This window comes from Pempheris klunzingeri, chromosome 8 (assembly GCF_042242105.1).
Source record: "Pempheris klunzingeri isolate RE-2024b chromosome 8, fPemKlu1.hap1, whole genome shotgun sequence".
Classification (NCBI taxonomy): domain Eukaryota; kingdom Metazoa; phylum Chordata; class Actinopteri; order Acropomatiformes; family Pempheridae; genus Pempheris; species Pempheris klunzingeri.
The window spans coordinates 9,285,191-9,312,004 of record NC_092019.1 but is presented as its reverse complement, the minus strand read 5'-3'; the positions used below and the strand labels follow the sequence as shown (position 1 = coordinate 9,312,004).

General features: G+C 41.2%; 4 protein-coding genes across 4 annotated transcripts in view; 2 read left to right on the top strand and 2 right to left on the bottom strand.

Moving 5' to 3' along the window:
- LOC139204990 (exostosin-1a-like) overlaps positions 1 to 26,814 on the bottom strand; it is a 436,963-nt gene that overhangs the window by 98,479 nt on the left and 311,670 nt on the right. The window lies entirely within an intron of this gene.
- fbxo32 (F-box protein 32) lies at positions 1,667 to 9,246 on the top strand. Its single transcript, XM_070835981.1, has 9 exons — positions 1,667 to 1,831; positions 2,423 to 2,547; positions 2,908 to 2,957; positions 3,087 to 3,179; positions 5,762 to 5,855; positions 6,505 to 6,689; positions 6,813 to 6,995; positions 7,589 to 7,732; positions 7,889 to 9,246. Exons 1-9 carry the CDS (start codon positions 1,719 to 1,721, stop codon positions 7,976 to 7,978), a joined length of 1,077 nt encoding a protein of 358 aa, XP_070692082.1. The 5' UTR covers positions 1,667 to 1,718; the 3' UTR covers positions 7,979 to 9,246.
- Positions 10,937 to 13,267, bottom strand: prelid3a (PRELI domain containing 3A). The gene is made up of 7 exons (XM_070835983.1): positions 13,236 to 13,267; positions 12,637 to 12,805; positions 12,349 to 12,438; positions 12,030 to 12,100; positions 11,735 to 11,837; positions 11,400 to 11,476; positions 10,937 to 11,235 (listed from the first exon to the last, which is right to left on the bottom strand). Exons 1-6 carry the CDS (start codon positions 13,265 to 13,267, stop codon positions 11,405 to 11,407), a joined length of 537 nt encoding a protein of 178 aa, XP_070692084.1. The 3' UTR covers positions 10,937 to 11,235; positions 11,400 to 11,404.
- Positions 15,021 to 19,873, top strand: elovl4a (ELOVL fatty acid elongase 4a). The gene is made up of 7 exons (XM_070835982.1): positions 15,021 to 15,079; positions 16,078 to 16,160; positions 16,644 to 16,831; positions 17,073 to 17,153; positions 17,742 to 17,913; positions 18,907 to 19,034; positions 19,165 to 19,873. The coding sequence occupies exons 2-7, from the start codon at positions 16,094 to 16,096 to the stop codon at positions 19,489 to 19,491; spliced, it is 963 nt and encodes a 320-aa protein (XP_070692083.1). The 5' UTR covers positions 15,021 to 15,079; positions 16,078 to 16,093; the 3' UTR covers positions 19,492 to 19,873.

Below are 26,814 nucleotides of genomic sequence, written 5' to 3'. Positions count from 1 at the left end.
ACACTCAAAGCTGTGGCTTTGTACTGAGAATGAACACACAAACTAAGTGTTTCTCATGCTGCAGGATTTTCAGGAAGTGCACTTATCAGCAGTCACATGACCTCAGTGATCAGACTGAGACAGTGTTTTAGGTGAGACATTAACAACACTTCTCCATTGCTGCCTTTGTAATCATTCCTACTGTATGCTGATGACAGATTGACAGATCAGACTCAATACACAACTCTTCCTGATCGTTCACTACAACAGCGGACGTGCAAACATCACTTTTCAAATCAGCTTCATGGTAACTGCCTATGAAAGCACAAAGTTAAGTGACATGAGAAACGCTATTATAGCCATAAGCAAACAAGTATAAACTCTGAAGCTGATTCCCAAAAGCCTCACAGATGAGTGTGTAAATATGTCATGTGTTTATTTGGGCTGATAAGAGTTGACCCAGTGGCCTGGACAGACAGATCTTTAATGGCACAGTACAAAATAAACATAATACCCTCGTGCAGTCTTCATGGATCAGTTGCTGCTGTTTTGGGAAATTTAAATACAATGGTAAAGCCCCCAGCAGACACACACACTCCCACGCAATCTGCGGAGGAATCCAAAGGACAACTTCATCTATTTATAACACCAGGAGTGACTAAGAGTGAGGGGACTTTTTCAGACACGTTATCATCAGGATGAAATGTTTCTTTTTTTGTGTGCTGTTGAGAGACACAATATTGTTTTCAAATCGAGAGATGGATGAAGTCTGTAGCAAAAGTCAGAAGTAGCAGCTGTTTGAGCAAGAATGATCGTTCCTCATCAGTCAATCCCACTCACAGCCAGTGGTGAAAGAAGTATTCAGATCCTTCATTTCAGCAAAAGGAGCATTATCATTATGAAAAAATACTTTGTTACAAGTAAAAGTCCTGCTTTATAAGTTCTATTTGAGTAAAACTAGAGCCTGTGTAGGTATGCAAGGCCTTTAATATATAACAATGCACCATATTTTATAAGTTGGTCATATGTTTTTGGCAAGATCCTGTTTATGAAGTGAAAAGATCAGTATAGTTAAAAAAAAAACTCCTGAGCTGAACCTTTTTAAAGTGCATTATTCTGTGTTGATGTGATGATGATTTCAGCCATTTGTTATGAAATGTTGACATATTTTAAACAAGACTTAAGAAAGTAATTCATAGGGACAGAAATGCTGCTAAATAACAATAACGATCCATGTAGTTCAGTTGAAGTACAAAGTAGTAAACACAGGAAATACTCAAGTGAGTATCCAGGTATTTCAAAATCAAGTACAGTATTTGAGTGCGTGTAGCTACTTCAACCCGTTGTCACTGCAGACACAGTTACATACTTGTCTCCCAACATTTAGAAATGCTTTCCTAAAGGATTCATCGAGTTAAAATCCTCCCAAATGAATTTCCTTGGTGTCTGCTGACCCTTACCTTTCCATGACATGGAAGCTTTTGTTACCTCTGCTCGCCTCTCCAAGAGGTTTTGCAACGCTCCAGTTGATAAACAAAGCCACGTGTTGCAGGGAAGTTTCCAAAGTGGGCGGACCGCGTGCATTTCCGGGTTCTGAGTTGAGGATATAAGAAGAGCTGCGCAATGTCAACAGTAGACCAGAACAAATAGCTTTCAAGGAGGGATACACATTAAGCCAAACAGGGGCTGTTTCCTGCTATCTTTTTTTACTTTTAATCAACTCAGCGTCTTTACCCAGGATGCCTTTCCTCGGACAGGACTGGAGGTCACCGGGTCAGAGTTGGGTTAAAACCGAGGAAGGATGGAAAAAGACAACAACAGACGACAAAAACAACAATGTCTCCGTGGAGAGGTTGGTGTTTTAACGGGGGAAATGCGGGGAGTGTGTCCTGTCTCCATCACGGCGGTTTTGAAATCGCGCAACTCTTAAATGCGCCATCACTTTTTAGTTAGAAACAGATGGAGGGGGGAAAGGTGGGGGGAGGTCTGCTGAAGGAAAATACTTATCTAAAAAAAAAACCGAACAGGATGACAGACAGACAGACAGTAGGCCTACATCTTCATGTTGGCTGCATCTCCTTAACCTCAGTGTCTTTGTGTTTTCTGGAGCCATGTTCCTTTTCCAGGCTAATCACTAAGCTATTAATAACCTCACAACAAGTGAGTGGATTAACAAACGTCTGTCAGTCTGTCCACTTTCCAAAATGACCACAAGCCTTTAACATGACTTAAGGTCGCACTCCACAGCACATGTGTTACAAAGGCAGTCTAAATTATGTTTGATCCCTCTGTTTTGATGCCTCTCTGCACAGAAGAAAACCCTGAGAAGGCATAAATAAATAAATAAAATGGTGCTGCATATAAACTCTGCAGCCCTGTGTGTGCTGAGATAAAGTGGTGAAATGATGTCTGTAATGAAATATGGGTCCTTGTGTTTTTCCAGCTTCTGCAAAGCCGAGGTGGAGGAGGAGAGTTTCAACAAGGAGAACCTGCTGCTCTCTCTCAACTACGACATGGCTGCCAAGAAGAGGAAAAAAGACCTAATGAACAACAACACCAAGGTCCCCTGTGAGTCTCAATGAAAGGGCCACACAGTCTGACTTACTGGATAAATATGCAAAGGATAACATTTTGTTATTTTATGTGTGGGGTCATAAATAATCTAATAATATAACATGGTTTGGTTCCGGACCAGAAATATTAACAGGAGAGGCTCATGAGGATCTTATGTAACATTCATGAGGAGAACTCTTCCCTGATAATGTTGTTTATGATTAATTTCCCATCATTTCATAAACTCTATTTCAATAACTATACAGACTCTGAAATTGTGTCATATTTGTGATGCGCGCGCGTGCATTTGTCTCAATGCTTATAAGCTGCTTAATGAGGACAGGCCACTGATATAAACATTCTGCTCTCTCGCAGATTTCCACAGGGAAAAGTGGATTTATGTTCATAAAGGAAGCACCAAGGAGGTAACAAACCAACTCATTTAGTTTCACATCAACTTTTCATATCATCATTGCTAATGTAAACATGCAGAGATAACTCTATACTCCTGCCGAGGATCGCAATCTAATACCCTGATAATTAAATTCTCACAGCGCCACGGATATTGTACACTGGGAGAGGCCTTCAACCGCTTGGATTTCTGCAGCGCCATCAAGGACACAAGGAGATTTAATTACGTCGTCAGAGTGAGTCCTCATTTCTTTCTTTTCTCCATTTCTTTTGTTACTCTATTGTTTTGTTACCTCTGTGGTTGTCAATAGGAGACGTTTTGTCAATGGCAGAGACTGGGTTAAGGTTGAGAGGGTGTGTAGGCTTCTGCAAGGCTCTTATCAATGCTCTGCAGACAAGGGTCTCTCAGTGGTGATGATACCATCCCAGGGAGTGTATGTGTGTTTGTGGTGGGGGAAAAAGTGTGACATTTTGCTGTAATATCATTGCTGACGCCATTTGGCATTACCATTGAATTGAACACAAGAAAAGCTGTATTTAAAATCAATTCCTATTTACTACCCAGTGCAGTTCATCCACTGTAAGCATTTAATATGAGTCTGAATTAAAACTGATGCACTATGTTGGACCCTTACAACGTCGCACAATGTCCATATTGTGAACACAAGGGATGCCGAATGGCTTTGTGAAAAATGGCCACTAGAGCAGGAATGTGACATTGTCAATATTTATTATATTATTATCAATAGTGTAAATGCATTTTGGACTATGAAGAAAAATATCGCTTAGTGGAATTATGAGCTTTTGTGTCCCCCCCCACCAAACCAAACACCAGCTCTCCCACATGTGCTCCCATGTGAGCTGAGGGCTGCATGTGGTCGTGTTCTCCTGGGCTGGTAGGGGTGAGGTGGGGGGTGCTGAGGGGGGTGACAGCTGTGCGGTGAGGTGCGACCACCCGACAGGGGTTTATGAAACCAGACCCAGTGGTTGTCAGGTGATTCAGACCCCCCCCCCAAACACACACACGTCTCAGCCAGACTCGGGCCGTCTACTTTCGTGTTGTCTCCTACTCTGTTTCTATGCCACGATTTTCTCTCTCACTTCTGTCTCTTTCCAATTTACGCGACATCCTAATGATTGTGATGTGTTGTACCAATTTCCTGTTTTGGCAGGATGGTGAGATTGCAGCGGATCATGTTCACAGCTGTTTTATTGTTTTTATCTATGGTTATAAACAGAAGTGTGGAGTATCAGCATTATAACACTGCTGAGATATCAGAATACACAGCAATCTGTTTTTCCTCAAGTAATCAAAGTCTTAATCTCTTCACACACAACCTTCCACAGATAGTTGGCCATTTGTCTCTTTCTTTGTTGAAGTTCTGGATTGACCTTTTAGTGCAGTTCCAGCTAACAAGTGCAGTGTAGTGTGGTAAGCCCCAAGAACAATACGGCTGTGTAACACTAGCGTCTAGTCTGGACATGGTGTCCTAGGTCACTGCTCTTCACTGGTTGTGTCTGATGGCATTTGCGGGTTCATTCAACTCTGTCTCAGTTACACAGATCAGGTTCTTCCATAAAGAGACAACAAGTTGTCCTCTCTCTTTCTTTTTTTTTTCCTGAGCAGACAAATAGAGGTTGCCTCAAGGAGACGGAAACCTCAAAATGAACTCGTCTTGGCTGTGTCTTCGTATTGTAGCATGCAGTCCTTCTAACACCATTGGTGTGTTTGTGGAAAAGTATGAGCCACATGCCAAGCCGTGAAGTGCAGTTTAGCGAACAGCAGGGGCTAAAAGTAGGTACGGAAACGCACGTTGTTCTGCCCGGCTGCTCTACAAAGAGAGGAACACTTGATGAGCTGCTAAAAGAAGAAGGGCATGGGATTAGGTTTTAGGAATGGAGCTGGAAAGAATGGAAAAAAAAGGGGGGAGCCAGGAGGGCGAAGAAGCTTAAGATTGGTAAAAACTCACAGGGATGTTGAGGATGTAGGAGAAAAGTAATTTAGTTTAAAGGTAGGTATTATTAAGAGCCCCAAACTCATCAACTTTTAATTTAGGATTTGGCTCCTTTTGGATACTTTCTTACAGTGGGTGCCATATGTAGTAATGAACATTTTTCATTAACCACTTTTATGAGTTCAAAAATATGCATTGAGGAAAGTTAGTGCTGTCGCCTCACATAACCAACCAACTAGCACTGCTTAGTGTCCTCTGTAGTTTAGCAGAAAGTACCCCACAATATGTTGATGTTGATATGATAAAGGTCACACGCTCTGGTCAGAATTGAGCAAGGGGGAACTTGATTTTCTCCATGATGTCACAGCATCTGTTACATGCCAAACATGTCACCCTGGAACCCGCTGTTTATCCGCTCACCAACGCCAACAACCTCGCGCACACACACACACACACAAGCATGGACACATGAGCGCACACACAGTCTGTCAAATGATTCAGCTAATTCACATGACGAGGAGGATCAGGAGTCAAACGATTAAAAGCTTGTTTGTGGAGGCTGACGTTGGTGACAGCCTGGGATGTCGTCCAACACCTTTCCAGTAGCTTCTTCCTCTAAAGACACCAAGGGCCAAGAATGCTGTTATATGGCTGTTGGATTCAGCTTCAGTTGAGAGTAATGACCAGGTGGACTGGCTCCAAATTTGTTCTAGACAGCATTTATTGTTAGGAATGCAAGTGCCTTTTTAAGAATGCAGCATAACAAACATTAAGTAATGAGGTGATGGAACAGAGAGTCTCAGTAGCTGACGGGATGAAATTTATGTTGTGTTTCTTTCTTTGTGCCTCTTTCTCGACTCTAGCTCCTGGAGCTTATCGCCAAGTCCCAGCTCCCCTCGCTCAGCGGTGTGGCGCAGAAGAACTACATGAATATTCTGGAGAGAGTGGTACAGAAAGGTGAGCCCCGTCGCTCTTCTCTCACTCATTTAAAGTCACTCAACTAGTTTGCCTCTCAGTTTCTCTCCTTTATGTGGCCAGGGGTTTTATCTTTCTGCTGTGGTCTGTACTTTTTACACAAACGGGCGTACCTCTCACATGCACTAAAAAAAAAAACACAGTTTGTCCCTCATTCAGTCTATTTCATTATTGTTGGATTAAATATACAGAGAAGGAGAATCCTCACCAAAACAAAAAACAAAGCTGAAGCCTCCCTGTGCTGTTGTTTGCACCAGGAGGTGAGGAAATGAGCCCTGACTACATCTAAAGAAGGCCGGTGGAGTCAATTTAGTGCTTTAATGGCACACACAAAAACACTGACAGTCACCAGACCTCTCTGCATGCTGCAGTATAAACGAAATGTTCCCTCCGCTAAACAGAGATTCGGGTTGTTTAGGTGGCGTTATGAAACCTGTTGGCTAAATATTATGAGCATCACAGAGGGAGAGTACACCCACTCCAAAACATTTGGTTTAAAACTGTGTTATTCGATGATTCACAATAAACATTCAGTGTTTAGCTGGTAATCTCTCTAACCCCCAGGCTTTAAATCACTCATGGTTGGAGTGATAAATTGAGTTCAATGAATGCCTTCTGATGTGCTCCTCAGTTCTCGATGACCAGCAGAACGTTCGGCCCATCAAGGAGCTGCTCCAGACGCTCTACGTCTCGCTGTGTGGTCTTGTTCAGGACATGGGCAAGTCCGTCCTGGTTGGGAACATCAACATCTGGGTGCACCGCATGGAGAACATCATGCAGTGGCAACAGCAGCTGGACAACATCCAGATCAACAGGGTGAGCATATGTCCAAAATACAGGTTCACAGAAGTGTTCTCATGATGGGATAATTTGGGGAATTCAAGAAGAGGCTCAATGCAAATTATATTCATGACTTCTTCTGCCTCCTGATTCCCTCAGCCCACATCTACAGGCATGAGTCTGACCGACCTGCCTGCCAGTCTGCAGTTGAACATCATGCAGCGTCTGTCGGATGGCAGGGACCTGGTCAGCCTGGGACAGGTGTGCCCTGAGCTGGGGGCTCTCACTGAGGACCGGCTGCTGTGGAAGAAACTCTGCCAGCACCACTTCACAGACAGACAGGCATGTAGAAGTGAAAGGATGCTCCCTAAATACGCATAGAATGAGAATAACACACTCTTCCATGCACATTTGCATACAGGGCATCTTAGTTGTCTTTCTCACTGTCCTCAGATTATGTCACATCGTCACATGACCTAGATTACAGACTTGAGACAGTTAGAACAAGTTAACAGAACGGCAGTCCTGACATACATGTCATTAAAATCACTCTACAAGGAGGTCAAGCATCTCTGATAAACAAGACCTGCTACTGGAAAATGGAAGGCTGCAGAGTGTGCATACCAACACTACAGTAACTTAGCACCATGCTCAAAAGCACCAGATAAGCAAATGAGATGGTATCAAGCTTTGTGCTAAAGCAGGTTACAGTGAAGCTTTCCTTCAGGTTAGAGTTGCTTTAGTTCAGTATGTGTTGTGGGGAAGAATTAGCTCCATTTGTCTGAGTAAAACCTCCATATTTTGAGTAGTTACTTTGCATGTAGTAGTGAACTGGGGAAACAAAGAAATTGTCATGAGAGCTAACATTATAGTAGATATTTCAAATAGTTTTTCTCGCCTCGGGTCATGTCTTAAAGTCTCTTGCCATTCTGCAGATCCGAAAGCGCCTGATGGTGTCAGATAAAGGTCACCTTGAGTGGAAGAAGATGTACTTCAAGCTGAGCCGCTGCTATCCTCACAGAGAGCAATACAGTGACACCTTGCACTTCTGCACACACTGCCACATCCTTTTCTGGAAGGTAGTGTTGTGTTTTTTTTTTTGCTCTTACCTTTTGACCTTGATCAAAATGAATATGAAACTTCAATGTTGGCCACAGTGAAGTTACACATACAGTGAAGGATAAAACAACAAAAACATCTAATTTTGATCTTTGTGTCTTTGTTTCTTTTCTCAGGACACAAACCATCCCTGCACAGCCAACAACCCAGAAAGTTGCACCATGTCACTCTCCCCACAAGACTTTATCAACCTTTTCAACTTCTGATCCCCCCCAAAATCCAGATGAACTGAGTGTACATACTGTACATAGAAATGTATAATAGTTTTTTTTGTTTAATAGCGCAATCGATTCCTGGATGTGTATTTAGTTGTGGCACGGCTGGACGGGGCCCAGGCAGTGGGACATTTATGCAATCGAGTTTCTTTTGAAAGTACAGAGGCTTCTGGGAGAGTTCGCTGGTGAAAGCAAGTGAATGTGACGGAGAGGAAAAGAGATGTAGGAGCAGTTGGCCTGTGGGTGGAGAAGTGAATAAAGGGAACACTCAGCTGTCAGAGGTTAGTCTTAGCTTAATGTGTTTTTTGAAATCACACCTCAGAGTAGAACACACCTCTCGACCTTTTAGACGTGTACACCTGTTTCTTCCCCGATGTGGACAATTTTGTTTTTATCTTGCATTTTCAAAGCTTGTAAATGCTTTTTTTTTTTTTCAATCACGGAAAGTAGGGAGAATATTCAAACCCATTTTGCTTAATGTTTGAATTTGTGATTTATTTATAGTAGAAGGCCTGCTCACATGGGGAGGATGCAATGTGTTTGATGTTCAGATGAAGTTTGTAATAATATTCTGTTTGGCACGGGGACGGAGAGAAGGAAATCTTGAGTTTCTGCGGTACCGAAGAGACGATGAATGTAAGCATGGGAGATCTTTAGACCGATTCTTTGAAATGTTGACACACCACAATGTTTTCTATTTTTCTTTTGTCGTTTTTCACTTTTATAAAGATTTAATATGACTTTTTTATTAATTGTGTGTTCATTTTCTGCTGTGGCTGCTATAGCAATGGCACCTGAGTGCAGTATTACCAAAGATTGTAATCTGAAGTCAGTATAACAATGGTGTGTGCCTTTATCATGAAACTTGAAACCGGTACAGCTTAGTCCTTGTTTGCAATGTTTTCAGATCCTGATGCTGTATTTTTTTTTTTTTTTTTTAAATCATCATCAAACAAATGTCTCATTTACACTATTTAAGATCTGAGGCTTGGATACCAACATTGACTGTCTGAAAGATCTTTTCTGTAGCCTCTTGCATGATTTTTTTAACACCCAGCTGATTGAGTTTACTTATTTATTTGAGATTCTGGCAAGTGGCTCAACTTGCACTATTGAGTTGGAATGGAAAAATTGGTATAAAAGGTGCAATTTGACCCAGACTTCCCTCTATCACTGCTCAGACAGTGAGGAATGATGTACATGCTATGCAATGCATTCTGTTTTTGTTCTGTTGAATAAATAAAATAAATCTGCCATCAGTTATATGTAGTCATCTCGCCTTAATGGGACTTTTCTCAGCTCAAACTGAAGCATCACGTAGAATAATTGTTAAACAGAGTTAAAATGCACACTGGCTCCTTGCTGGAGTTGAACAGAGGCTGCTTTGTAGGTTTGCTTTGTTGCAAACAGCAAAATTGTGCTCTCTATTGGAAAACTCATAAACTGCATGCTAGTGGTTCAAAAAAATCAACCTTTGTATGGTTGCTGCTGGTACTTGGAACCACCAGGACACCCTTAAAACCAAATATCTGTGAGAGATGACAGAAAACATCACTGTTCTTAGCTGATTGATTCTTAGTGAGGAAGAAAAATGAAACAGCGCAGGGATGATGAAACACTCAGCTGGGGCCCTCTAATCAAAAACTAAACAAATGACATTCAAATGAAAGCACCTCACCCCACTCATACGCTGGTAGGGGAAATGCTAATTACTCTTAATACAAGTGGAGCTCTCCAGTGTCATTAGACCAAAAAGAACCCCAGGGCATTAGTCTTAATCAGGCAGGATCGCTGAATATTAACACTGGGGTTAAACAATGAGCTTTGTTTGATCAACAACACAAGTTTCACAATGTCATTTTTTTAATTGTTGCAGTAGGACAACAGTTGAAGTTAAAACAAAATTAAAAAAGCGAATGCAACTTATTTCTGCCTGACACTCAGATGATACAGACAATGTAATAACTCACTGCTGGTAACACAAAGTTTGAAAATAAATAATATTTATACAAATATTATGCAAATATTTCTTTCTTTTTACCAAGACCTATGATGTAGTAATTGTGTGCATGTCCCACTGCAGCATTGCACATACAGTACTGCCCTGTTCCTCAGGGTGTATAGGCAGCTTTTACAGAGTAGTTCAACATTTTGAAAGCATGATGTGTATGACTGGCAAAGGCATAAATGATAGAGCTGTCAAAGTAACAATGCACAGGCATCATTTTAAGGCCATGGAAATGTGTAATACTGCGCAGAAAAAGGAGCCACTATATCTTTTCTCTACACTGATCACAAAAGCTGAGTACGTCATCCTCATCTTCCTCATTTACCCAGTTAAAAATCCGCTGGTTTAAGGCCATATTGCCCATCAATTTTACATAAAAAAGGTGCCAGTGTATTGTTGCTGTGACAGCAGAAAAAGAAGGCAATGTTAATGGTACATTACCATCTTTTTGTTCTGAGCTAAACATTATAATTTCTTTGAATTCCTTTGAAACTACCTAAAGCTGCATTAGTGGTTTTAGAGCGAGGTACCTGGCTAGGTAGCTACCACACTAATCGTTTTACTACCATCATGCAAACACATCATCTACAGTTTGTGCCTCTTCAAACACATAAGCACCAGTAAGAACTCCTGCTATAGGAGTCGCCAGTGTTTGTCATTTCAGAAGAATTACATCGGTTCAAATAAAAGTTACAAAGTTTGTTGCATATTGTCATTGTACCGTACATTGTTTTCTAAAAATTGTCTGCATGTACCTCCTGTATCCGTCTTCCACAGTATGCTTAGATGTGAGACATGAGAGCAAAGGAAATGTGCGTAATATCATATTCAAACCAGTAAAGTCTGGTGGGCTCATGATCTTGATGCAACTCCTCGACAGCAGCACCTGTGAATTTGAAACCTTTAAACACACAGAAGGGAACTACAATGTTCCCTTCACTTGTCTTAATTAGAGTAGTTGTTAATGGGTTATTGAGCTTGCATTGAGCCACAGGTATCAGACTTGCACCAGCAACCCTTAAATCCAACTTTAACATGCAAAACATTCAGCTTTGGCAGCATTTCACGGTCTGTCTCAGCTTCCAGTCCATATACTCCAGAGGTCAGAGAGGCTGCGTAGTGTGAAAACCTACAAAACCTCTCAGATGGTTTATAAGTACCAGCTGCAGAGATGCTGAGAATCCCCAGTGGTTTATGAGGTGTAGCCAGGAAAGGTAGTCGTCACTGCAGATCTGCAGTCCTGTGCACGCAAACAAACGAGCACTGAGCATTAAGTGGCACATGCATTCACAAATATGAGACTTTTGTAGTTTTGAGAGAGAGAAAAAAAGGAGTGGCATGCTTATAATAACCTGGGTAAGACTAAAGGCCAAAGTTGCAAAGGAAAGCAAAGAGAAAAGTTACCAGAGTTAATAAATGTCACAGAGAGGTACGTTCTCCCTTTCAGAGTTCTGAATAATCCACTCAATAGCATCCCAACCCTACAGATTCACACAGAGAAACACAAGATTAAGGAACAGACAAAGGCCATACAGAGACAGACACCACCGGAAATTGTAACTTTGTCCAGTACAGATGTACGGCACCAGAAAAGAAACTAACAGAGACAGTAAAGTCCCAGTTAGAAGGCATGCAGAGAAATCAGCAATACCTTTATTACTTGAGCTGAGCTCAGACCACATGCAGGAGATGAAATAAGTGCACAAATTTAAATGTGCTTTTTTTAAATTTTGCGTTACCTTCCTGGCGTTAGCTGACATTCTTCTAGCCATCATGCCCTCCAGATAACTGCTTAGACTCACTCCCTTGACTGTAATGATGGCCTCCTGGGTCAGGACAGTACTTAGGAGAGAGAGAGACAGACAGACAGAGAGAGAGAGAGAGAGCATGATTACACAGTATAACACTGTATATCTGCAAGAACACAGTGTCTAGCTCACTCTGGCTCGTATCTCTCCGCACACACACGCTCTGTACCCAAAAATGGTTTCAGACATGAAATGCACAGTTGGATAAATTGTACAGTGTACTCACACCTCAGGGTTGTCTGGGTGTGGTCTGTAAAGAAGCCTCTCATCCACTGAAATCAGGTTGGTGAGAGTAATCTGGAAAATAAAATACGTTTGGATTTATGGGAGATTTACGTTCAGCATTATGATACAAACTCAGTGCACACTATTGACTTGGAAATAGCAATTGCTGTTACAATGTACCACAGTATTTCCTGTGAATTAGCACAGCAGCAGCGGTAGATTTGAATGCTGTTGTGGCTCACTACTGCTGGACAAACTGTTCAACTCATTCTGATTGGAGAGTTATGGCTGCCCGGAGGGACTAAATGTATAAAACTTACATTTGTTGAGCACAGCTCCATTTTTTTCTCCTCTGGGTCGACTATGGAGTGTTCCTTCACGTACGTCTGCGTCTGGCTGGTTCCCAGTATCTAAAAACACAATCATACACACGAAGGACAGCGAGTGCAACAAACTGTTGTTTAGTTCTACACACAGTAAGTGGGAAGATACACCAGCAGGTCACTGAACACCCAGTTTAAGGAACCCAACACATGCACCTGTACACCTGTGAGCATGTATCCTTGTATATTTCTGTGCATGTTGATGTGTGTGTGTTGATGACGGACCGCTCGTACGATGCCTGGGAGGCCCCACTCTGTGCTGAGGAGTCTGTGGCTGTGCAGGCGTCCCTCCTCGTCCAGGCTGCGGTCCAGCACGTCCACCCCGACCACGTTAGGGTTCATGGGGTTTGGGTACTTCCTCATGGCAGCCTTGATAACGGTCTCCCATGGGTAACTGCGCAAAGAAAAGTACAAAATGATATGAAGGGGAAGACATTTCTTAACTTTCACTGCTGGTTAAAAACATGCTGGAAATCTCCAGCAGTTACAAGCTTTATGATCTCCTAGTTGAGTAAAGTGCACAGTGTTATTAAAGCCAGAGCTTAATCAAACAAGAACACTTGTGTGCGTCTGTGGGACAAAGCTGTGACTGTTCAGGCAGACTCCTGGTGTTAAATGCTCACAGTGACTCACTATCACTGGATGAGCTATAATATAGAACAGGTGGAATTTAGTGACCACAGTCGTAAAGTCATGAGCGTTTATTATATTCAGAGTCATTTAAACTCAGTTCAAGTGCCTGAACGTCCCATCAACTGAACTCTACAATGACAGACCAGCTCATTCTGCTTCATGCATACTGAATTATCCACATTGTGACCAACCTGAAAACATGTTCCGTGCTCCAAATCTTCATTTTTTTTTCAAAAGACAGCCTTGACTTTTATCGCTGAGAAACCCTCCGACACTGTATCTCACCGGACCATCTTGATATGAGGAACTAGCTCCAGTGATCACAGAATAGGGCCTATGATGGAAGCTCACCACCATCAATGAAGTGAGTCCAGACGGCGCATTTCATCCGCAGCTCAGCTTTGCGCAGTGACTGCACGACATGCGCTGCTGATCCCCGTGACACAGGAGCAAGAGGCAGAAAACAAGCGATTTATAGATTAGAACAAACGGCAAAGGACAACAGAAAGCCGGTGCAACAGAGAGCCACCAATTGTCAAGTCAGACAGCAGGAGATACAGGACTCTGCTCCGGAATTTCAAAATAAAAGCCTTTGGTTGCAACTTTTGTTAAACAGACATCATCCTCAGCTTTTGAGACATCTGATGGCTGATGGTGTTGAGTTTAAGGTTTGAGAAACATGAAACAGTATGAGGCAGCCACTAAGGATTGAATAAGTGACCTTTATTCTGCAGACAAAATCCTATAATTCAAAGTATACTTTAAAAATGAATACTACAAAATTTCTTGATAAACAACCCCTTAAATGACTGACTTTGCTGTTTAAGTCATTTAATATTTTTCCCTAATTATATCCATTAGCCACTTTTATTATAAGACCACAATGCACCATGATGCAATAGACTGTTCTCTTGTATCTAGTTTTTCTAGGTGTTATTTTTGGCCACACAGGCGACAATTTTTTGGCAGTTTTACTTTGAAGGTGAGAGCCCTGCTTTTCCTACTCTGGTTGTATCTGCACGACTTGACGAAACTGATGTAGCTTCTGCTGCTGCATCCGCCTCCATCTGTACGCATGCGCAGAGCATCTTTCCATCATATCCCTGTCAAGTGCCTCCACAGGAGCGGAGCTGCATCAAGCTGGACACAGACAGCAGGGAGCAAACAGGAAGTACAGAGGAATCGCTTTAAAAACAAAAGCATTTAGTTTGGCGACTGTGCAATTTATGTTATCTGAGCAATATCTTATCTATTTTGATTTGTGCAATACATACTGTCTAGGTGCAATAACTCTGTATTTATATACACATTTTACAACATATTCTATTTTTACAAGTGTATGAAGACGATTGCGTGCGAGTTGCATGTGTGTGTGTAAATGTTGGATGTTTGATTCTCTGTTAAGTATTTTTTAAGTATTGTTTCAGGCAGTACTACTGAATTTTGTATATATGTATATGGCAATGACAATAAAAGGAATCTTGATCATGAATTTTGAATAATCAGTGGAGTAGGAGCTTGGACTGTAGCAATAAATTACATAAAAGATCATGCAATCAACTATGATCAACAAAACCTGCTTAGATGGAACAGGTGCGTGCATCAATGATAATATTACATCATCGTCATCATTATATTGTTTTATATTAGCATTTTATTATCATTGATAGCCCACCAATTGAGTTAAAGGCCGTGAAACATTAGATATTTTCACGTTTAATTCTCAGGACATGTGCCAATGCGCTTTTATTTTGAAGGATTAACCGGAAGTGTGTGGTGTACAGTCTTGGTGTTGCCGCTGCTATTGTCAGAGGAGGAATTCATTGAAGCAGACGCGCAGTAGAGGCCAGTGTGCGCCCTTTACAAGAAATTCATGCCATCGCCGTTCGTCCGGCGGCCCGTTTATTTCCCACTGGATACGGAACAATCCCTCAGCTCATAGACACAGAAAGCCCAGTGGAGTACAAGCCGGAATAACTGCATGACCTTGCATTGAATGTCATAATAGACGGATTTTTTTTAAAGCACCGACACGGTAAGGTAATAAGCATCTTCATCCGCACGGAGCAGAAGGAGAAACCAATGTCGATATTAAAGCTGCCTGTGCGCAGTCTTTAGACCAGGTTTATTGTTTATGGATGATTCATGTTGTTTTACGGATCTAAGACGGAAATAGCTTTTGGAAAAAATCATATTGATAAGAGGAGTGCACATGCAGCCTGTCTGAAGGCCGGACTGTATGCCGCAGAATACAAATTCGCCATTCAAATGGTTAATAATCCTATTGCTACTATATGAGCCTATTAGCCTTTTAGAAACACAACGTGTGGGGTTGAATGTGTAATCAAACAGCGATGTATGATTTACTCTCAGAGCTGTTTATGCGGAGAGAAGCATGCAGGACAGATGCTGCAGCAGCGCTCGATCAGCTCCAGGCTGGAGAGAGAGAGAGGAGAGAGGGAGAGAGAGGGAGGGAGAGGGAGAGGGAGAGGGGGGCGTCATCCTTATAGGATCATTAAATCACCCTGTGTGTCTGACTGTGTACTTATCAGTCTATGCGTCAGTCTGCCACTGTATGGGAGATGACCCATTTCAATGTAGAAGTGGGGCACGGGGCTTTCCCCCTCATTATAAGGGCCAGCAGGTTGGCTGGTGGTCGTGCTCAAGCCAAAAATCTGCTGACACATGCGCTCTGCCGGCTGGTGCTCCCAGCCTTTGTGCGCAGTGAAGCTTATAGCCCATTTATCATGGCCTCATGGGGCCATAGCCTCCTATAAGCTTAAAACTGCCCTTCTGTCGGTCTGGGTTCGTTTCTTTTAAGACCACATACTCTTCAAAGACTAATCATTCTAACATAATGCATGAAATGGAGTCATTATCAGGCTCCAGTTTGAATATGAGTGTGGTGAGGTTGACATTGTTGATTACTGATCTCCTGGAAGATGACAGTGGGTGCAGCTTTGTGAACTAAATGCTGGCTAAAAGCTGAGAGTTTAGTGGCCTCTATTCTCTCACCTGTCTCTTTAATTTCAGGTCATCGGTCACAGCCATGGAGATTGTCACACATTTAATTAATGACACCATAGAGTTCTACAAATGGACCCTAACGATCGCAGGTAACAATCCTCTATTTTTGTTTTGCCTGAGAGTCAGAGAAAGACGCTAAATACACATGTTGTCATGTGTGCGCTTCTATACACAATATATACATCCACAGGTATGTTTTTTTCCTGGTTGTCAGCAAGAGCGAGTCAGAAACTTGCTCTTTATAACTGAACTGGGATCAGTAAAGGGAATCCATTAATATCATCATAGCTTTCACTTGTTACAGTGATGTAATGGACAATGATGCAGGAATGGATTCTGTATCTTTCACCTCGTAAGATAAGTCACACTATCTAAAAGTATCACATGCACTATTAATTAAAGGCGCCTACATCAAAATGACCTCCAGACAGGTCACTTCTGGACTAAATCTGGCATCTGTACTCCTACTCTGCACTCCCCTCAAAATGAGCTGACATTGAACCCACACTGTGTCAGTGTAATGCGAACATTAAGAATCGTTATGTAATGCTATGAGAACATCTGTCCCGCAGATAAGCGAGTGGAGAAATGGCCCCTGATGGACAACCCCCTGCCCACGCTGGCCATCAGCACCTCCTACCTGCTGTTCCTCTGGCTGGGGCCCAAATACATGAGGAACAGAGAGCCCTTCCAGCTCCGCAAAACCCTCATTGTGTACAACTTCAGCATGGTCTTCCTCAACTTCTTCATCTTTAAAGAGGTAGAGTGATATTAGAGAGTAACTAGATGTTCTCCTGTTTACCTGCATCTATGGAAATGTGAGTGAGCTGAATCTGTGGAGGTCTTATCCCAACTATAACTATGCCCTCAGGATCTAGACTAACCTTATTACGGTGTATCCAGCTTTCTGCCTGCGCTCCGTCTCTCTTCCTCCCTCTGTGTGTCTCTGTGTTTGTCCATTTATATCAGTCATTTAACAGATCTGCTCTCTTGTCTTTTAGCTGTTTATGGCAGCGCGGGCAGCAAGCTACAGTTACATTTGTCAACCAGTGGACTATTCAGAGGATCCCAATGAAGTCAGGGTGAGTGCATGAGCTCGTAGACACACACACAAACACACACACACAAACACACATGTGCACACACACACACACAGATTAAATGAAAACTGAACATTTACCACAATGGACTGCACCTCACCTGCCCTACTGCCCTACTGCCCGTACTTCTGTGCGGTGGTAATTAGAGCCACGTCTGCTAATCTACAACGATGTAACATGTTTCCCAGCTAAGTCTAGCTTGATTGGAGTGCTTTACGGTACCCAAATGATTAAGAGCATCCTTGTCAGCGTGCCACGGAAGCTTCAGTCTTAGTGGTTTTAGAAACCTGATCAGCGTCCATTCATTTGGATCCTGCTCCTCTTATCAGAAAAAGTGCGAGCTGGAAGCGGGCTGATGGAAGGTGTTCAGTTTCACCTTCCTTCCCACTGCTCCATGACGTAGTTACACATCTGACACAATCAATTGGGCTCAGGTGACCCTGAAGGGAAGATGCTGTAGAATAGGCGAGAATAGAAATGAAATATTATCCCTATTTGTGTTCCGTTTCCTTCCCCTACCCATGCCTGTCTTCTCCCCTCAACCCATTTCTCATGTTCTGTCTGAGACAGGTGGCAGGAGCACTGTGGTGGTATTTCATCTCTAAGGGCATCGAGTATCTGGACACAGTCTTTTTCATCCTGAGGAAAAAATTCAACCAGGTTACTTTCCTGCACGTCTATCACCACTGCACCATGTTCACGCTCTGGTGGATCGGCATCAAATGGGTGGCAGGAGGACAGTGTGAGTAGCTCATGCTACACTAGATCTCTAAATTATACCCATTCCCTATTCTTGGCTACAAACCAACAGTTAAAATCGTTGTGATCTTTACACCCTATTTCCTTTAGTTACCTCCTATATGAAAAACAGCTTTTGCACTTTTTAGACTTTCTAGAATCGTTACTCAGCTAAACTTCACTTCACACAAAGTTCCACGGTGTACCATAAATTGTAATATTGATGTCCAATTTTTGCAGGGAGCCATTTGCTTCCTTTTACTTCCCAAAAGTCATGGATGGATCACCAAATTGACCTACTGGCACAGACCCAGGTGTCCACAGGGATCAATTGGCCCTGAAGCCATGCAGAGCCTAAAAAATGACTGTTATTATTCATATTTCTTGGAGAGTCAAAGGGCTCAGTCAATTCAGGATTTTTTGGTCATTTTTTGCTGCTCATCCTGAACCATGTCCTTTCATATTGATCATTCTATGGTGGGAGAGTAGAAAGAGGAGCTTTTTATTGTACGTGCCCAGGGGCCCTTTGTGTCGTAGTTCATCCTTGCCAACAGTATGAAAGGACAGGGGACAGTTAGCCACTTCCATTTATTTCTTGTTAATCTCTGTGTTAATTCAGCTGAAAAACCGCTCTCAACAATGTCAAACATCCAAAATTTTAAGTTGAATTATGCAGAACTAACATTTTGGTCCTTAAATGGAAAAAATTCCAATAAAGGGTTCATAGAAACCAAATTTGTGGAATATAACTGTATTCTAGCACAATTTTAATTAACTTATAATAACAGTAATAATGATAAGACAAGAGCAATAATGAAAACAATATAAAATAAAATGAAATAGATGAATAAAAGAATGAGTGAATAAAAGAGACCGGCACTGAGCAAAAGGCATAAAAGGACTTTAAAAAAAAAGACAAAATGACATAAAAGTGAGTCTAAAAATGGGTTTTAAGAAATGATCTAAAAAAAGTCTTTCCATTTTCTTTTACTTGCAGCATTCTTTGGTGCACACATGAACGCAGCAATCCACGTCTTGATGTACCTGTATTATGGCCTGGCCTCCTGTGGACCTAAGATCCAAAAGTTCCTGTGGTGGAAGAAGTACTTGACCATCATCCAGATGGTAAGACATTAACTCACTGTGTTGAAATATGTATTCACACTGAATCTCAAGCTGAAAACCATTTTGAAATGGTGTGAAACAATTGTACATTGAGAAAATGTGAAATTTTTTTCCCCTCTTTGTGTCTCAGATCCAGTTCCACGTCACCATCGGCCACACAGCTTTGTCCCTCTACGTCAACTGTGACTTCCCCCACTGGATGCACTACTCCCTCATCTGCTACGCCATCACCTTCATCATCCTCTTCGGCAACTTCTACTACCAGACATACCGCCGCCAGCTGCCCAGACGCGATGCCTCCTCCTCCTCCTCCAAAGCAGGCAAGGCCCTTCCTAACGGGACCCTCAACGGGCTCAGCAAGGCTGCCAACGGAGCAGCGATGACGGGGAGCAAAGAGGAGAAGCCCCAGGAGAACTCAGGCAGGAGAAAGAGGAAAGGAAGAGCTAAAAGAGATTAGAGGAAGAGGAGCAAGAGAGGTAGAGGTGAGGTAGGGCCTTGATTTGGGTTCTTGGTTGATAGAGGTAAAACGTGAAAGACTTAATTTGTGGAAGCTTTAGATGGATGGATGCGTTGGGATGTGACATGTTTATTTAAGCCATGATCTGAGTTGTTGTAGATAAATTATGAGTCAGGCTTGGGTTGAGAGAGGATCATTCTGTTAGTAAGTCGTGTCAAAGGCCATGCCTAAGGTGACCGTTATCACAAATAACCCAAAATACAGTAGAGTATGGTACGGGATAGGTCTTCGTATTCCTTCTCTTTATTGTGGTGCCAAGTACTGTAGATCTGGTTCCAAAAGTGAAACTCAGCTACTTAAAACTGAGCCTGAAAAGGAAACAAAGACTTTACCAGGCCCATTTGGCATGCCGGGAAGGCTACAGTACATCTGCCTGAGCTGCTTGAAAAAGATTATATACCACTTTTATTAGTGATCACTGCTGTATTGAGACAGGAATACACATCCTAACACGCGGACAAACATGCCGATTTATGTTTGAGCTTATAATTTTTCGTTGTTCTCCTTTAGAGGTAAAACTGCTGATAATGTACAGTATCATTTCATTTCTGTCCTCATAATATCCAAGTTATTATTAACTTTACGTGAGGGAGACTTAAGTTTACAGTTCTGGTCTACTGAACAGACACCTCTGCAGCTTTCCACTTATTTGTGATCATGTCTTATTTATTCTTATTTATTTCAAGTTGTGGGCTCACTTTTTCACCCATTAGTGCACAGTTACATTCTATAGAAAGAAAATAAATCAATATCCAGAGGTAAGATGTACATAGAAATAGAAAAAAAAAAATTCTATCCCTTTGAGACTTGGATGGGATTATTCCATCGCTGGTTTATGATGGAATAATGATCAACTTTAGCTCATAGAAGGTTAAAATTGAAATCTTCTATTTCTGTATACACGGTAACAGGTTTTATATGTCCCGACTTGTATGTGATGCAATGAAATGTAATGAATATTATCCAGAGAATTGAAGGATCCTATGATTATCTCAATGTTCCATGTTTTGAAAGAGAAGCTGGTGGAGTTTTGTCTTTGCAGATGTTTACCTGTCTTTTTATATAATATCCTCTCTGATGTCGTTGTTTGTCTTACAAGCTGGTGAAAATGTTGTGTGCCGAACAAAGAAGCGGTGGCGTTCTGGGTTCCCTCTGTATTTACCAAGAATTCAGAACTAGCTAACAGCCAGTTTTGATCAAGTTAACTAAGCCTACCTTAAGCGCCATTTTCTTCTCATATACAATCAAATATCTTTTTTTTGTCTAGGTTTTTAGGCTTAATTCTTGTCCTGAGCTGGCTTGAATGTAAATTTATCAGGGGAGGAATTTGGATTTAAAGAGATAAAGGATATGATTTACATACACAAAGAGCTGGTGAACCTCTATAGTGACAGTGTGTGCTATACCACTATGAAGAATAACTGCTCTGCCTGTAACATAAAGAGTATAAATCAGCAATCGGCTCTATATCAGCAAATCCAGCTTTGTGTCATCTACCAACCAATGCTTTTGATGTTTTTTTTATTGGTTCTTTGTATTTATTTTTATGTAAATATCAATTTTTCATCTAGCCGAGAGTGCTTGTCTGTGCATTTGTGTTTTTTTGTGTTGTACATATTATTACATTGTGATTTTTTGTACACTGCGCATTTGGGGACGTTCCCAGCTTGTTAGCTTGGACAGTTATACGTCCACATCGCTTCTCTGTGTTTTTTTTTCTTTTCTTTTTTTTAAGTATCATAACTTTGAACTCTCTTCAAATTGAATTAAACTGAATGCCTCTACAAATGTTTTGCTTCTCTGCTTCATAATGTAGTAAATGCCATGGACAGAATATGAATGAACAGGATATGAATGATCTTGAACTCTTTGTGGGTCAGCACTATGTTTTGACTTTAATGACCTGGGTGGTTTATTTATTGGGACAATAGACAATATCAGAACAGATGTGCAGAGTAGGTTTCCAACACTAGAGGGCACCATGGTTACATAACAGTAAATTAAGGTCACAGTCACTATGCCATGCTCTCAAAGGTCCTCCTGTTATGAATCTGTAAGACCTTTGTCAAGTTTTATGATATGAGAAGAACAACATCACTCAAATGCTTTAACGGACATCTGTGAATCATAAATTTAAATGACTGGTTATCAGTTCAGTCTTGTCTTGGTGTATTATTAGACGTCATTTCACTCAGGCAGCCCTGAGTATGAGGCAGCCTTCACACGCCAATGTTTCCTTTTGTTTTCTGTCAAATGGACTGAAATCCAGTATGGAACTAAGTATATTTATTCTGTTTTTAACTAAAGGGCTGCTTTTAAGTAATTTTTTAAAGGCACTCCACTTGAGTATCCTTACTGCTACTTTTATACTTCTACTCTGACACATTTGAGATAGAATCGTTGTGCTTTATAGTCCACAACATTTATCTAATAGCTGGGACTACCTGGAAATTCCAGGTTTTACAGACAAAAGAATAGATTAAACATAGATTAAACTAGTGCATATATGTATAAAGTAGTCAAAATGAGCTCCACCTTGACCAACTACAATATCAAACACTTCTCGCATTGCATTATATATTAACCTATACATTAATGCTTTATTTATTTTAACACAACAGGGCCATTAAGTCCAATTAGTCATTTTATTTTTGAACGTAAGACTTCATTCACCACTGTTGGAGCAAAGATAGACAAATTTAGCTTAATCTGTAAAATTGTTCCCAATGGCTTTTCCATCCTGGTGTGAAATATTTAGCATTGTAATCCATATTTACCTGTGTAGAAAATAAGGATTAAAATCTGCAGCATTGTTCCAGCACTGGGTGGGGTCATGTCTGCTCTGTCGTGAGTCATATGTTGCTTGTCTGACTGACTTTCAAAAAAATAAAAAATAACTGTGCTTAAGGTAAATCTCTTGCCACATGATTAGCAGACAAAAAGAGGGAAACCTGTTAAAATTGAATTTATAACACTGCTCATCCCTGTCGAATTCCCGAGTCAGACAAAGGTTTCTATGGTAACTGTACACAGCAGCTGTCTGACCCCCCCTACACACACACACACACACACACACACACACCCTCATCCTCTCAAAATCCTCCCACCCCCACCCACTGCATCCCCTCCTCCTGCCTCTTCTTGAATCAGTATATGTGGGAAACAGCACCACCGCAATAAACTATTAAACAGTGTTATGGTGCTCTTATGTGTGTGTGTGTGTGTGTGTGTGTGTGTGTCTGGGGGGGTTGTGTGTGCTTGTGTAATAGCTAGAGGGATTGAGAAACACATTTGTATGTGTGTGCGTGTGCAGAGTTAATGAGTGGGAGGCCTCCAGCAGCAGAGGGGCATTACATGGATGATATTTGTGTTTTTCTTCAATCCAGAGCAATAATTTCACAACTCAGTAACAGAAAACCACAACCTCATCAGAAACCTTTCCCTTGGATGGTGGCCCCATATTCCGTCAACTGTTTCAGCCTTTTCCTCCAGTCTCTGTTGGCTGACAAACATCTCTATAGCATGAGAGCTCTGCGAATGAGGTTTTTAAATGGGAAGTGATTTATAGCCACAGATGAATTACAGGCTATGAAGTAAGTTTCAGATATCTGCAGCAGAACACAGTTGTTGTTTGGTAGAAATCTCAAAAGCTTCTTTTTGGCCAAACTGTAAGATTTTGCAACAGCACTCAAATGCCTTGCAGTTCTTTTTAAATACTAAGCCATTACACATCTCTTATAATAGACGCTATGGCAGATTTGGCCTGCTTATCATCCTCCGCCTCAGCGCACGTACAGTATGCCAATTCATGTCTTATGTGTTGGTTTTAACTCTCATTAGTGTAATCTCATTAATGTGTGGCTTTTCAATTTCACGTCAGTCAATTTAATGCTTCTATTCAAATGTTGGTTTTCATTAAAAACATGACCTCACTGTTTTTTTTATATCCCCACACACCACAAGGATAGAGCAAAAGTATTAAACACAAAGCTGCAGCTAGACGTACTGAATGTGCTTATACATCTATGTACTATATGTGTAAGGCATACAGTACACCAAAGACAGGAGGAGGAGGACTACTTCAGCATTACACGTCAGTTTGAATGTGTGTCTGTATCTGTGCAGAATTGCCTCCTTGAGTAAAATCCCATGTGGATTTCACAGTAAAGTAACAATTTTCCTGCCTGTCAGAAGTTCAGCTGATATCTGGAGCACAACAACTGAGACCAGAGACAGACGTGTTTTTTATGCCTGATGGGGGAAAAGTACTGCACCAAAAAGGCACAAGCTTCACAAAGCCCTCCGCTGCTTACCTGTCAGAATACAGGCTTAAAGACCAATCCAAGGCACATCATTATTTTAAGAATAATAATTCATGAATAATGAGGCAATGAACACTTCTGTATGTCTCACCTCTTATGTGAGTTGTTCTCCCTCTGCAGTTTGTTATATTAAAGAAAAATGGTTTTGTTTACACTGTATTTCAAGACAAAATCCAATAATATCAGTGTAAACTTTAGTGTGGACGCCTGTTAAGGCTGCCCATCCTTTTTATCACAGTCACATTTAATATGGCTATCATGTAACTTCATGTGGAAAGGATCAATTAATGGAAAATGCTATTTTTAGCCATTTTGTGTAACAATAAATACAGAAACTACTACATGATACTACAGATTATTCCTGACTACGTATCAGCAGCGACAAGCACACTGCCTGAGATCCCCCGTCTGCACATGGTGTCACTGTGATGATCTGGAATGAGGTTGTTTGTGAATAATAGACAAAGTGAGAATGAGAGAGAGAGAGACTTGCAAGTGTGAAATAAATGAGGGTGATGTATTTATATGGATGCTCAACAGAGCCTCTCTCTCCTCACATATTTACAACTAAAACAGATGAATACATAAGAGAAAAAAACAAAAAGAACAGTGACAACTGTTAGGGACCAAGCAGTAAGAGCAGGGCCATTAAGGCTTTATTTAGCCAAATTAAACAAATAGGAAAATCAAGGTAGCAAATGACTAAAACACATAAGCATGGAAAAGTATCAACAGAAAGTCTAACTATGGGCCCCTTAAATAAACTGAGGTCAACAAACCCATATTACAACAGAAATCTTAACTGAACAAACCTGACCTGTTGAATGAAAGGGGTATATATACACATAGGCTAGCCTACAGACAAACGAGGGGGGGATTCCAACTCCATACCATTAAACACCTCAAAATAAACCCAACTGCCATTTAAAGATATAACACAAATAATACCAATATATACTAAAACTACCCAAAACCCAAAGAAACATCCACACTACATAATACAATACAACAACATGTTACTTTCTGGAAACTTCTGCAACTCAGAGCACCCCTGCCCAGCACTGGGAGTTGAGACCTTCCACTTCCTGGTTCCAGCTTAAAATGGTGCCTTAAATTCCATCTCTCCCTTTAGCCAGGAACTCAGCAGCATGTGGAGAACCAAAAAGAAGGTAAAATGTATTAACTCAAAACCAGTTTGATAAACTTATGACTAAATGTGTGCACTCAAATTGGAGAACAAGCTCATAATGTAAATCAAAGGAAAAATAAACATTCTTATACCAAAAATTGTGTTGTGATTTGAAATGAAGGGGAACATTACTACATGGTGCCAAATGTTGATGGGTCCATCACAACTAAGAAAGAATTGTGGTTGAGTGATCTTTCTTATTATCACTGCAGAAAATGTCCATCTTAAGTCATTTAGTCTCATTATAAGGTGTGGTTTCCTCTTATGGCATGAGATGCAGACAGGCCGCTTGTATCTGGGCAGAAAGAATCACAAGTATTTTGACAAGAAAAAGTGATTCAATCCAGTATCCAACTTTTTTTAGGAACTCATGGCTATCATCCAAATGGATTCATACTGGAGTATACATATTTTAACTAAGCTGCTAGACTATATGTAAATATCCAAACTATTAAGGACAGTGTGCAATGATTCAACATTTCCAAGTGATTACAGAAACTGTTGTCTTCTCAGAGCATGAAATTACATTTTCTCAGCCAAACATTACCTTCATTTGTCTTTTCTTGAGACAAAGCAGAATCAGTAATGCTGTGTGGCTCATGGGAGCCTCCATGATGCAGACATCTGTCACTTTAATGCAAGCAAATGACTGAATAGTCCTGAGGCAGAAGGAGATGATAGGTGTGTGTGTGTGTGTGTGTGTGTGTGTGTGTGTGTGTGTGTGTGTGTGTGTGTGTGTGTGTGTGTGTGTGTGTGTGTGTGTGTGTGTGTGTGTGTGTGTGTGTGTGTGTGTGTGTGTGTGTGTGTGTGTGTGTGTGTGTGTGTGTGTGTGTCACTATGAAAGGGAGTGCAAGACCCCAAACATCTGTTATCCTATTTAAGGAAAAAGGATCACTCTTGCCCAAAGCTGACTGATTGGCCTGGTAACACCTTGTCTGGCAATTAAACTATGGTTACAATAGAGAGCCGTCTTGTTTCTGCATAGATCAAGATATAGTGTCATAAAAAAGCCTGCAGTGACAGAAGCAAATGGATTGCACAGAGGTAAAGTAGGAGGCTAAGTGCTGTGGTTACTGAAGCCTTGACAGAAGCTAAAATCCGTCCCATAAAACTTTTAGAGCAGAGCAAATCCTGGCTTTCAATCCAAGTCGATCCCTGGCACTTCCTGCAAACATACTTGTTATTTTACTCACACAGAGATGATGCATGCAACTCCAGTCCACCTACTTTGCTGTATATCTTTAAACAGCCATGAGGCATTTCAGATGTGTGTGTGTGTGTTATCTTTGCGTTGGCGTGGGCCGAAGATTTAAAAACTCAAAATGAGTGGTGAGATGAATCTGGTCCACTGCAAAATAACTGAGTGAAGATGCTTTGTGTTTATGGGGAATCTAGGAGAGTTGGCCCTGTTTCCAAACAAACAAACCTGTTTTCAAACCAAATCCACTCTAATTTCACGTTCCCATTTCCTTAAATCGCAGATTCAAACAAATTCTGGGAGTAATAAATGACTGGTAGAACTCCAAATGAAATTTGTTATTTATGGCCTGACAACATTTGGCCTGCTCTCCTAAACAATCAATGATTTCTGGGCATTTGTGGAAAAATCTTGTGCAACAGCTTCAGTGTGATGAGAGATGGGGCAAAGAGGGCAAGAAACAATAAAATATAGAAACTACCATTAGAAGTAATCTTTGGGGCTGTGAATAAAACCTCCTACTAAACTTTTTAAATGAAATCCGAATGGATGCT

Excerpts from the sequence above, each read along its gene's own strand:
- fbxo32 (XM_070835981.1), top strand. The coding sequence starts at position 1,719 with ATGCCTTTCCTCGGACAGGACTGGAGGTCACCGGGTCAGAGTTGGGTT. Across the intron at positions 2,958-3,086 it reads ATAAAGGAAGCACCAAGGAG|CGCCACGGATATTGTACACT; the intron begins GTAACAAACCAA and ends AAATTCTCACAG. Across the intron at positions 3,180-5,761 it reads GATTTAATTACGTCGTCAGA|CTCCTGGAGCTTATCGCCAA; the intron begins GTGAGTCCTCAT and ends TCTCGACTCTAG.
- prelid3a (XM_070835983.1), bottom strand. The coding sequence starts at position 13,267 with ATGAAGATTTGGAGCACGGAACATGTTTTCAG. Across the intron at positions 12,101-12,348 it reads TGGAGCTGTGCTCAACAAAT|ATTACTCTCACCAACCTGAT; the intron begins GTAAGTTTTATA and ends TTTATTTTCCAG. Across the intron at positions 11,477-11,734 it reads TGTCAGCTAACGCCAGGAAG|GGTTGGGATGCTATTGAGTG; the intron begins GTAACGCAAAAT and ends GTGAATCTGTAG.
- elovl4a (XM_070835982.1), top strand. The coding sequence starts at position 16,094 with ATGGAGATTGTCACACATTTAATTAATGACACCATAGAGTTCTACAAA. Across the intron at positions 16,832-17,072 it reads ACTTCTTCATCTTTAAAGAG|CTGTTTATGGCAGCGCGGGC; the intron begins GTAGAGTGATAT and ends CTTGTCTTTTAG. Across the intron at positions 17,914-18,906 it reads ATGGGTGGCAGGAGGACAGT|CATTCTTTGGTGCACACATG; the intron begins GTGAGTAGCTCA and ends TTTTACTTGCAG.